Source organism: Delphinus delphis, chromosome 11 (genome assembly GCF_949987515.2).
Source record: "Delphinus delphis chromosome 11, mDelDel1.2, whole genome shotgun sequence".
In the NCBI taxonomy this organism is placed as follows: Eukaryota; Metazoa; Chordata; class Mammalia; order Artiodactyla; family Delphinidae; genus Delphinus; species Delphinus delphis.
In genome coordinates, this window is record NC_082693.1 from 86,685,934 (window position 1) to 86,698,561 (window position 12,628).

At 45.8% G+C, this 12,628-nt stretch overlaps 1 protein-coding gene across 2 annotated transcripts in view; it reads left to right on the forward strand.

The window, feature by feature from the left end:
* The window catches only part of RFX4 (regulatory factor X4), a 166,796-nt gene that overhangs the window by 121,947 nt on the left and 32,221 nt on the right, over nt 1-12,628 (forward strand). For both annotated transcript variants that reach the window (XM_060025537.1, XM_060025538.1), the window contains 4 exons: nt 283-341; nt 4,301-4,445; nt 8,977-9,071; nt 9,492-9,609. In XM_060025537.1, the coding sequence (XP_059881520.1) occupies nt 283-341; nt 4,301-4,445; nt 8,977-9,071; nt 9,492-9,609 (417 nt within the window). The remainder of the gene's footprint in view (nt 1-282; nt 342-4,300; nt 4,446-8,976; nt 9,072-9,491; nt 9,610-12,628) is intronic.

The window sequence follows — 12,628 nt, forward strand, 5'->3', positions numbered from 1 at the left end:
TTACTCACGGTTGATTGACGCCACAGTTTCTCACACCTGCCAGTGTGGAGTGTGGGCAACTTTGAAATATGTACCCCAAATATCGTCATCTTAGGAAATAGTTGTCCATATGGGAGAACAAAGAAGCAAATGCAGGGTTTTGCCAGTGGGTGCAGAAAACAGGATTGGACAGTGACAAAGTTAGGCAAACAAGGAAGCTACTTTTTGAAATCGGCCTGCGGAAAATCCAAGGTCGGACCATAAAGCATAAAATGTGTCATACTCACTCTTTTCTTCTTGCAGTGTCGAGAAGATTTTCCCAAATTCTGAGACGGCAAACATCACTAAATCACCTTTGCCAGGTAGCTGTCCTGTGTTATGTGTTCTAACTACTGCTAAGTCATTGAAAATGAACGGCAAATCCACAATAACTCTGGAGAGGATCTGTCAGGGTGTGGTTGTTTAATAGTACACTCTCACCATTATCTTAAATTTCTACAGATAAGGAATTGAAACGCTAGCCAATCACTAAATAGTTTCAAGTAACATACAGAATAATTTCTGACATCATTTCCCCATTAACCTTTCATATATTCTAGGTCCACAAGTTTTGTGTTTTGCTTAAGTACATTGGGGTTTCTCAGCCACTGTTGCCTTTTTGGGCTGGGTAATTCTTTGTTGTGGGGAGTTGCTTTGTGTATTGTAGATGCTTAGTGGTATCCCTGGCCTCTACCCACTAGATGCCAGTAAGACCACCCACCCCCAAGTACCACTTTGGTTGCGACAGTCAAGAATGTCTCCAGCCATTGCCACGTGTAGCCTGGGGGGTGCAAAATCACCCCAATTTTGTTTTTTCCCCAGGTTTCTGTTCTTTTTAGCACAAAAATGACATTTGCTTACTATTAAAAAAATTTTTTTAATTAGTGAAAGTATATACGTACAGTAAAAAGTGAAAGATCCCGCTGTAGCTCTGTAGTTCTAACTGATGGCATAAAGTTTTGCATTTCTGTTAATTTTGAACCTCAAGGAAGGGAATCTAAGTCTGTTAAGGCAGGCCATTAACATTCATTAAACTGTTAATGACCTTAAAGCCCAGGGGACAAACTGGTGGCTGCAGGTCAAATCTGGCCCGCAGATGTGTGGGGTTATTTTTGTTTGATTGGCATATGTTCAAAAAATTTTTTTTACTTAGTCACTAACAGTTGAAACTAGGAGATGACAACTAAACACCCACATATTCTGTAGAAAAATTGTAAGAGCTGGCAACCCCAGAGCTAATTTCCCCGGGGCAATAACCAGCTGGATGGGCCGAGCTTTTCTCTAGCAGGCAGCGTCCTCTCATCACCTCCGCTTTCTCTTACACTTGGCCCACCTCACTCATGCACTTCACCTGCCTGCTTTGTTTATGTGTTCGGGTTTGTAACCTCTCCCTTACATTGTTGGTTTTGGGTTGGTGTTGGTTACTCAAGGTCAAAGTGGGAGGGGGAGGGGTCTCTAGTTAGAGTGGCCTGAAGGAAGGCTCCAGGCCAGGAACCAGAAAGTGTAAAACTACCGCCACCCACCCACTGCCCACCCCCCCCCCCCACACCTCACTGTTCCAGCCCTGCCCCTGGCATAAATGGCACAGAGGGAAACCTTCCACATTTGTACTGTTTCAGAGGCCACACCTGGGCACTGTTCTGGGGTAGGGCAGAGCCTCACAGGTTAATGGGATTCAGGAAATAAAATGAATAGTAACAAAATAAAGAAACACTGCCAGGGTTAGTTTTCAAATCCTACCTCTGTCCATCAAAAGGTTTTAGGAGGGACTCAACACAAGCCTGAGGGTTCTATTAATATCACTAAACATATAGTATCTACACATAAAGATCAAAAATTTCTTGTTTAATTTTTTATATTAAATTTCAATTGCATAAATATGTGTATCTTTTTAAAACAAAAACAATAATAATTTTACAATAACAAAAACAGTGATTAGATGGAAGCAAATATTTCCAGACCTTAATGATGGTAAATTCTGGGTCAGGGAAACTCATATTCATCATGGGTATTGGGTCTTGGGAATTGTCATTTTTGTCTTTGTATCTTACACATTTATTAAATATAAAAGATTTTAATGTGTATATAAAATAAATTGATTTGAGATATTCTTTATAAAAAAAAAAAAGGAAAGACTGCATTGTTTCTGAGGGTGCATGCCGTCTGGTTCTTCTTCCCAGCTTGGAAGAGCCGGTTTTGGGTCATATCAGGGAACTAGATACGGTTTTAGGACATAGTTAAAAGTAGACATTTAGGAAGTTTAGAAAGGCCTTTGACCCTTTAATGTACCATGTAGGTAAAAGCATCCACACCCACGCCTACAACCACCTGCATGCTCACGGGCATGCGCACACACACACTCGCCACTTCTCACATAGACAGTTCGTACTTTAATCAGCAATTGCTACCTTTCCATCTTCACTGGACAGCTATCAGACACATTTCTGGATCAGCGAAAGGACTAGGGTTAGTGCTGGGAATGAAACACCATGGAGCATCTTAGCTAATATCCCAGCAAGCTTTCCTAAACACACACAAGGCAAGTCAGACTAAACAACATCCAGCCAAAAACTCACCCCCAGATACTTAAACCCAAGAGCCAACTATTCAGGCCCTTTTGGATATACACTGAGCAAGCAACTTGGCATTCATATCTCAGCCATTCATCCCACAAAATCTTTTGAGTGCCTACTGTGTGCCAGACATTTACACTTAGTGGTACTTGCCCAACAAAAAATAGTGAAAAGTGATAAGCGTTATGAAGGAAAGAGAATGGAAATAGAGAATAACGGGGCATTTTAGATCCTATTGAGATAATGTGGTTAGAGGAGCCCTCTCCATGGGTACTGCATTTAATTTTGAGCACGCATGATGGCAGGGTGGCCGGGGCAGGGTGAGAGAAGAACATTTCAGCAGCAGCAGCACCCTGTGCAAAGGTCCTGGGGTGTCAGGGCGATCACAACAAAGAGAGTCGACCTGCATGAGAGGAGCCTCATTTATTGAGCTCTTACTCCCTGAACTGTGCACCTTGCAAGCATTATCCCAAGGAGTCTTCAACAGTGGCCCTCCTGAAGAGATAGGTACTAGTACATCTTCATTTTATAGATCAGGAAACTGAGGTTAATCTGCTTGCCTGCCCCCAATCAATCAGCTGGTCTGTAGCAAGGTCAGGATTTGCACTAAGTATATTTGAATCCAGAATCCTAGACCTTCACATTCAATTATCATTAGAAACCAACCCAACTCACTTTTCATATATTCATATATTCTAGGCCTCTGTGTTGTGCAAAGACTTCTACAATGATTTAAGTAAGATTTTATTTTACCTGTGCTCGGACAGTCTACATGTAAAAGGGTTGTCAGTATTTACATTTGATTGGAAATTCATAAGCATTAGGCGACTTATAATGTCCATGTGTCTTTGAAATCTTGTTTTGTTTTATTAAAGACATTTTTGAAAACATGCAAGTAAAGGAAATGATTCTGGAAGTGTTTTCCTTTGCTTTTATCAGTATTGTTACAACTTGGTAGTTCCAAGTATTGTTGTTCCGAGTATTGTTCCAGCTTACAAATTTAAGTTCTACTATGAGGGTTGCTGAGGAAGCCACAGATTAAACGCACACACACTCACACACTCACAGACACACACACACTCACACACTCTCACATTCACACAGACCACCTTAAAAGACCACTGAGTCGTAAGGTATAGTTTCCTTTTCTTCCATCTCAATTGTTCATATTTGTTTTAATTATTATAGTTACATAAAAAGCAAAAGCAGAAAGCTAGACCATAAACTGCTTCAGAATGCACTTAGATGAAAAATACACCTTGTAAAATTTCTGGGGTTGAATCTATCATAGGCCCAAGGGTAGCAGGACCCTTCCTAGATCTGAGCCTGTTGCTTCTCACACGCTAGAGACACGGGTTATTAAACACAGAGCTCTCGCCCACAAGCTCACATCAGGAGGCTGACAGATCTCTGGGCTTCATCCCATTGTTCCACGGGGTCAAGACCAAAGGGGCTGGGAACAGCAGGTTTGGTCTGGCCTAGGCCACCATGGGGTAGTTTCTTATAAAGAGAGATGTGAAGAGAGAGCCACAGAGAAAATGGTATACGGATCTCCTGAGTTATAGACTCATCATCTGAGTTTTCTTCAATTTCAGAGTACTTTGCAAAGTACCATAAACAGATTCATTAAAAAGAACCAAAAGGAAATAAAGGAAGGGGTTTTAACCTAACAACCCATGAGCTAATGAGTTGATTGTATTGGATTCCAGGCATCTCGAACAGTGATCCACAGTGCAGACATCACATTCCAAATGCTGGAAGACTGGAGGAACGTGGACCTCAACAGCATCACCAAGCAAACCCTCTACACCATGGAAGACACTCGAGATGAGCACCGGAAGCTCATAATCCAGTGTAAGATGCTCTACCAGGGCGTGTGTCTTTTTATTTGTTTAAAAAGAAAGAAAGAAAGAAAGAGTATCTTGGTACATAATTAGGTGGCATTCCCACCCTGTCCTTCTCCCTGGGATCCCATCCCCTCTCTTGTCCCTGTTGAATGGGTCGGCCTAGATGGAGGGGCTAGCTGATTTTCAAGGACATGGGTCAACCTTGCTGGAGAAAATGGGTGCTGGGGCATTGGGCAGCACACAGTGTCAGGCAAAAGGCCCCACCCGTGACCCTCGATGCCAGGTGCTGTTCCCTAGGTGGCATCAACAAATGAGGACAAAAGCTTGCTGCCTCTCTCAGTGTATGTCATTATGTCAGCCTGGAGGAAGCTGGAAATCCCGCCTACTTTTCTGTGGAGGGTCACGGGCGTCAGCCCACCTATTTACTGGCAGGTGAACCTCTCAATCGTAGTAGATGTTTGAGAAGGGGATGGAAGGTGATTCACTTCTGTGAATACATGTTCATGCCCCTGTGGATAAAGATGGTGAGAGTACCGCTCCAGGTATTATCCTGATGTGGTCGGGTTGCTCTTCTTAGCAGCAGAGGACACGGAAGGCCAGAGAACACCACCATTCTTAGCACATCCGTGCTGTTCCTCAACAGCCCATCACAGCCTCTGCCCAGGGAATCCCCTGGACCAGGGTCTGTTGGCTCCTTCCTTATTTTACTCAGCCGTTGCTTCTTGTGCCTCGGGGGAAGGGAGCGTGAGGACAGAGGGTGAGTCCATCCGCCCCCATCAGCTCTTGGAAAGCTTGGTGCTGAGGCTGTGCTGGGTGTGGGGGATACGGCAGCAGCTGTGCCTTCTGGATGGGGTGAGGCCCAAGGCCCTAATAGTGACATTCAGGAAGCTGCAGAGTGGCTGTCCCCCGCCCCGAGAAGAGGGGCCTAGTCTTCTGAGAGCCCCAAGCCCCTTAGGTTTCTACTACGCCCCCTCAACACTGTTGCCCTGAAGGAAAACTTTCTTCATCCAGCCTAAGCATGTCATGTTTATAAACAGAGTTCTCTAAGATGTTCCTATTAGAGACCTCTTTTCAAAAACAAATGGAGCAGCTGAAGCACTGGATCACGTGGACCTTCCCTGGGGCTTCTTCTTTCCTAGTGACCCCAGAGCTCCTCTCAGGCTCTTATTTCTTCCTGTGCAACAGCCTCCAGCCTGCTTTCCCCTGTTAGGAATTTTAGAGATTGTGACAAATAATAATTCAGCTGATAGCGTGCCTGGTTTATGCCAGGTCCTGTGTCATGATCTCAATCTCCACATCAACCCTTTGGGGAGGATGCACTTATCAGCCCCATATTACAGATGAGAAAACTGAGCCCCAGAGAGGTGGTGAACCTTTCCCGAGGTAGCAGAGCTAGACCTGGAACCCAGGTCTAGTTTTGGTGTCACCGCCATGCACTTGTGCATGCCAGAGGAGAAAAAAATAACGAGATGTGGGCAAGCTTTAGAGGTTCCAGGATCTTTCCAAGTGCTTACAGTCATGCTTCCTGTTGTGTTTTTCCTTCTGGAAGGCAATGGAAAGCATGGCTAAGAGCCCCCTAACAGTGCTAGCTATACTCCTGATGGCCATGTCCCCAGGGCCTCACACAGGGCCAGGGGTAGAGGCGGAGGCCAGCAATGTTTGTAGAGGACCAAATAGATGGGTGGAAGCCCACAATGATCCAACTTCCTGGTTCTGCTAACCACTCCTAGCAGCATTAGACTCAGCTCTCTTCTCCCCTCAGCACCTTTCATGGGGGGAAGAAAATGTGACCCAGACTCATAAGGAAAAATACAATCACCATTGCTTGTTTTAGGGACCAGGCTCTGAGCCTTTGCTGGAGCAGCACGAAGGTCACTGCTGCTTCTCCAAGAAAGAACCTTTTGGGGCTTTCTCTTCTGGCTTTCTTAGGCTGGGGGCAGAATATTGTCCTTTATTGTTTATTTTTGCGGTACGCGGACCTCTCACTGTTGTGGCCTCTCCCGTTGCGGAGCACAGGCTCCTGACGCGCAGGCTCAGCGGCCATGGATCACGGGCCCAGCCGCTCCGTGGCATGTGGGATCTTCCCAGACCGGGGCACGAACCCGTGTCCCCTGCATCGGCAGGCGTACTCTCAACCACTGCGCCACCAGGGAAGCCCAGAATGTTGTCCTTTAAATCTGTGATTGTATTCTTCTAGAGGAAGGGAGTCATAATGAGGTTCAGTGCAACCCACCTGGTACTTAGTGAATGCCTGTCCTGGGTCTAGCACTGTGTTAAGACGCTGAGCAAAGAGCAGTGAATAAGATGGACACTGCCCTTGCCACGTGGAGCTTAGAGTTAATGGCAAATCAGAAGTTGAACAAGTAATTTCCAAATGGTTGCGTTTTCCCAAAGAGGACATACTATGTGATGCAGTGCCGGGATGAGGGGGATTGAGGAAGCCTGAAGGCAGGTGGCCTGGCACGCGGGTGTCATCCTTGCTCCTTCCAGACAGCTGGGAAGTAAGTCCCTGAACACAATGAGCTGGACCAAAGGTCGGTTTGAATAGGACTAGGGGCACCTGTGTGCTGCACCCTCCTTTCCTTACAACCAGTTGACAAGTCTGCAGATTCTTGCTTTAGGGGGTTACCATCACATCCATGATGTAGATGCTGGCTGGGGATGCCTGACTTACCTTAAATTAAAAAGTACACATTGGGACTTGAGCATGATGATTAGAATGAGTCTTAAGTGGGGCTGTGGTAAGAGCATGCGGTTGGGATGCCCGACAGACCTTGATTCAAACCCTGGTTCTGGTGCGCTGTGACCTCGGCTTCCAAATCTGTAAAATGGGGATAATGCAAAAGGATGAAATGGGACAATGTGTGCCACATACATGGCACACAGCGTAGAGCTAGTGTAGAGAAGAGGTTGGGAGGCAAGCACTTGAGGCAGGCTGTGTTTGCAACTTGCCTCTGCCATTAACCAGCTGCGGAAGTCACTCATCTCTGTGCGCCTCTTCTGCCTCATTTGTCAAAAGGCTGGGTGTGTGTGGGGGGGTAATAATAGTACCTACCTCCGTGGACCGTTCATCCTTTCAACAAACATTCGAGCAACTACTGTGTACCAGGCACTGTTCTAGGTCCTGGCCTCATGACATTCACATTCTAGGGGTAGTCTAAGGTCAGAGTGTGCCCGTAGAAAACATTTTAGGAGAGTGCCTGGCCTGCGGCAAGCACTCAGTAAATGTTGGCAGTTAGCACTTTCATTGCCATCTCGATCTTTATCATCACGGATTGAAGCACAGTGGCTCAGACGCACAGGCAGTGCCGTGAAGAGCGAAGGAACACCAGAGGGAAAGTCAGAGACTGGGTTCCAGTTCCTGCTCTGCCACCAACTCACCCTCTGACTCTGAGGGGGTCATCTGACCTCTAAGACATAGCTTCCTCACCTATAAAATGAGACAGATCAACTAAATGGGTTTTGTAAAGTCCTTTCTCATTCTAAAGTATATGTTTTCGGGTCCTGGAAGCTGACCTCTTGCAGCAGTTATCAGTTAAGTAAAATAGAGCAGATTGGCCAGTCCTGGAAAATGGGACAACAAAAGCTGCTCAGACAAATGAAAACTGTAGGAACATGTGAATCCTGAATCGTGGTTTGATTTATTGAGCTTCACATACAAAAACACAAAGAAATGTAGTAAGAGGAGATGTTCCGGATTGGAGATCACCACAGCAATGTTTCTACTTTCTGCAGTGCTTCACTGATTACAGAATCCTTCTATACTCAATGATTTGACTTGTACCTGAAGACAGGTTGTAAAGTGATATGATGATCCTCCTTTGACCAGTATGGAAACTGGAGGGCACAGTGATGGTTTCCTTTACACAAACGTTTATTAAGCGTCTGCTATGTGTCAAGCACTGAGAGGCTGGTTAGGCTGCTTGTCCAGTATGGTTGTGGTTCAGAAACATTTGAATGGTCAAATGTGCCTTACCATGGGGCAGAGAGCAAGAGAGCAGCAGTGCATCTCCCCTGTCATGCAAGCAAGCGCATACTGGATAAGAGCTATAGCACAGGTAATGTGCCAGCTAATAAAGCTATCAGGCAAAGAAGTAGCAGGGGGACACGCCCATGCACACCCCTAACTATAGCAGTGTTCTTAGTGATACAGTGAAGGTAGAATGCAAATAGTAAAGTGCTGTGAAAGTACAGAGGGAGAGTGATCAGTTCTGCCGGCGAGGGGCATGGGAGGGTAAATAGGATTTCATCGGAGGATCATTTCAGCTGTTTCATGACAGACTAAACAGTCTAAGCAGAGGGAACTGCCTGAGAAAAGCGGGGATGGCAAGTAACCCGGGGTGGCCAGGGCTTAAAGTGTTCACAGGCATGGAGGATGAGCCTGGAAAGGTAAGTTGGGGTGTATTCTCTAAATCCTTGAATACCCTGCTAAGACTTTGGAGTTTTTTATTTTATTCCGTTGTATTCCTTTGTTCTTTTAACACCTGTGTGTGTTTAAACACAACTGCATGGTGTGTGGGGTCTCCTCTGTTTGACAGTGTATCAGGAGTTCGACCATCTCCTGGAGGAGCAGTCTCCCATCGAGTCCTACATCGAGTGGCTGGACACCATGGTGGACCGGTGTGTTGTGAAGGTTGGTAAGCTGAAGCGGAAGGTGCAGGCCCGGGTGTGGCAGCCCATCACTCGCCTTGATGGCGCTTGGGTAATACAGAGCCCCGCAGTGAGCTAGCTGAGTGTTTCCTCGGCAGCCTCGGAGCCCTAGGGATGCAAGGAGAGGCCTGGGCCCCCCTCAGGAGTGGGGGAGGGGGGTGTCACGAGGCAGGACTCTTAGAGTCTCCCTCCCCTGGTTCAACCAGGTCAGCATCTCTCCTAGCGGTTGTACCTGTTGAGTCTCGACATAAGATTTCATTTCTTAAAGTGTGTTTTTGCTGTTAAAAATAAAAAGTCTATAACATTGAACTTAGAGACCCGAAGCCTTCCTGTCATTTCAATAAGAGACAGTAATAAATGAAGGTCAAATCAACCACGCATACAGCCGTTCACTCTCTTGTAGGTGGCTGCCAAGAGGCAAGGGTCCTTGAAGAAGGTGGCCCAGCAGTTCCTCTTGATGTGGTCCTGTTTTGGCACAAGGGTGATCCGGGACATGACCTTGCACAGTGCCCCCAGCTTCGGTAAGGCCACCCCAGCCCTCCCCACATCCAAACACGTCTTCTCCGGGCTCCATGTACCAAGTCCATCTCTCCGGAGTCAGGCATGGTCTTGCTGTCTCTGAGACCACAAGGACATCACCCGGAAACATTCTCTATTCTGGGGGGACACGATATTGTTAGGACTTTCAGGGAGAAAGATGGCATTGCACGCTAAAGGAGAAGTATACGTATCTGAAAACGAGAGGCTTGCACACAGATAACATTATTTGAGTTTAAAGAGGAGTAAATAGCAGTGGCTGTGCTCCCCTTTTTCTGGAAGTCCCCAGTCATGGCTGCTTCCACTGGTCTATTTTGCCAAATTTCATAGTGTGGATTTGCCAAGACTGGGCACGTGAAGAAGCCTCCAAGTGCAAAATTTGCAAACGGCTTGATTGACAGGCCAGTGGTGGGTAAAGTTTTCTTTGATAACGTGCCCCAGTGTGATCCCCAGTAAACGACTTTTGCATTCATTTTCCCTTTTGTTTCACTGACCCCTTGGGTTTTCATCACCTCCAGGACACATCCCTACCCCAAGTCCTTGTCTCCTGTTTTCCAGTTTAACGGGACTTGAAATCTCTGACCGGAGGTGCTTACGGTAGTCTCTGCGGGCAGGAACCTAATCACCGACTTGGGGTGAATGCCATTTTTCACTGGAAAGAATGGCATACGCATTGAGTCCGGGTCATCATTAGCAAAGTGAGGTGGAACTTTAAGGCATTATCCAGACATTTGAAATCTCAAAACACTTTGGCCTCAGTTTTCTAGGCATTTCGGCAAAGGGCTGTTTGTGAATTTTCTGGGTAATTGCTTCAGTTCTCTGTTTTACTTTGCAAGTAGAGATGTGGTTTTGCTTCTCATTATCTCCAATTAAGCCAATCAGCTCTGGGTTTTGCTCTGGGTTTAATTTGACACTTTTCCATCTAGCTTTTTATGGTCTTGTCACTATTTCCCAGTTGTGCTATACAATGCAGTGAATATGTGGTGAAACAAAGAAGGCACTATTTTTTCTAAACAGCTCTGTCCATGAAAGACTGTGTTTACCCAATTGGAGAAGCGTTTTGTTGTGGATTTCTTTAATCTCAGCGTTGGGAAGTTCTCTGAACCTGCCTGCACCATGGCTACAGATGGAAATTCTCTTTGAGCTGTATATGGAAATGCTCTGGTGACTGCTACCTGGGCAGTGCCACCAGGCATGGCATTTTGATGGCTTCCAGTTCAGCATAGTTAGTGTTAGCACATGTTACCTGTGGCTCTGGGAAGATCATTTGTGCATAACTGCTTTCAGTTAAGCTGATGGGTGAAAAATATTCGAGATTTTTTTCATTGCTTCAGAAATCAAAGAAGAACGATACCGCACAAATAAGTATATATACATCCACAAAGCAAGCACCCTTTCCTTGTTTTATATCTTATTCTTCAAGTTGCTGATTCTTATACTGACTGTATATTATCAAACACCCTTCATTAGACAGGGAAAGTAGTCTGTGTTGTAATAGCCTTTGAAATCCATTTGTATGTACTAAGTTAACAGTCAATGTTATGGAAAGTAGAACAATTAGAATAGGTTGAATTTATTACTAAGAAATATTATTCCTTAAAATGTGTTTATTTCTTTTTGAACCACGTACATTCTAAGATACACTGGAAACTCAGGCAAATGGCAAACATGGTCACAAATCTTTTAGAAAAGGAAAGAAAAAAGATATTAACCCAATTTCACTTTTACAGTATTTTTCAACCCTGAACAGATGGAAATAATACCTGTCTCCAAGTCCATTTAGCAAACTATCTGAAATGGTCCTGCTCATCCGACTCATTGTTGAGTTTTACAGCTTGGGGTGACAGGCAAGTTGAAAGAATTTGCGGCAGACAAAAGCCCAGCTCCCCCTTTCTGCCTGTATATGTCAAAGACACAGTTGGTGGTTGTGTTTGGGTCATGTGTTCCCTGTATAAAAACAGCTAATTAGGAAAAAGAGCCCTCTGTTCCCTGGCCCCTCCCCCAAGCACAGGGGCCAGCTCTATATATCTTATAACTCCCACACGATCCTGGTAGCTGTGAATGGTGCGGGGTTTGTATGTCCGAGTAGCAGGCTGACCGTCACAATGATCGTGTGGAATATCACAATGATCCCACGGGGGGACTCTATCACCTCTTCGCAGAACAGCCTCTTTCAAAGGTAGTTGACTCCTTTCTTCTCCTTAATTCCTTTTCACTCTTTTCTCCCTAATTCCTTTTCACTGAAAGAGCCTATGCGGTGAACTAAAGTAGCCAGACTTTCTTTCTCTGCTGCAGCAGCACTTTCTAGCAAAATTAGTCAGCAAAGGTAGGGTAGCAGGCAATGAACTTTTCATCCTAACGGGGCTGAGGAAATTAGAGGTTCTATTTAAAAAAAGCAACAACAACATATTTTCAGTTGACTGCTCTGATTTTAGTTCGTAGGATACCTGGATCCCAAGTCAGTGCAGGTGCCTTTACCTTTCACTATGGGTTTTTACCAGATGCCCCTGTTTCACTGTTAGGAACATCCGGAAGGCAACAATAGTTCCTGGAAGTGCTTCAGCATGAAATGCTGTGAAAGGCTGCCTCGGGTTTGACGGCCAAGGGGGCAGGGCTACATATCATTTCCCAGGTTTTCACCTTTTTACACGCTTGTTTTCTGGCCTAGCATCAAAGCTCACCCACTCGGGCGGGGCCGGGGAGGCCACATGGGATCAACTCCCAGGCCAAGTGGCCATGACGGACGGAGCCTCCAGACTGCTTCTCAATGTTTAGATGTCCTGGCCTGGCTCTCTTACCCAGAACCTGCTAAATTGCAGGATCTTGACATTCAAAATGTCTCTCAGGCCCCCTCCAAGCACCAGGAGGCAGGAATTGCTTTCCCTGTATTCGGGAGAAGAAGCAAGAGACCCAGAGAGGAGAGGGGGCTTGCCTAGGATGCACAGCAAACTAAGCTGAGCTCCCCTGGGGATCTATCCCATGCTAGAGCCACACTGCCAAGGC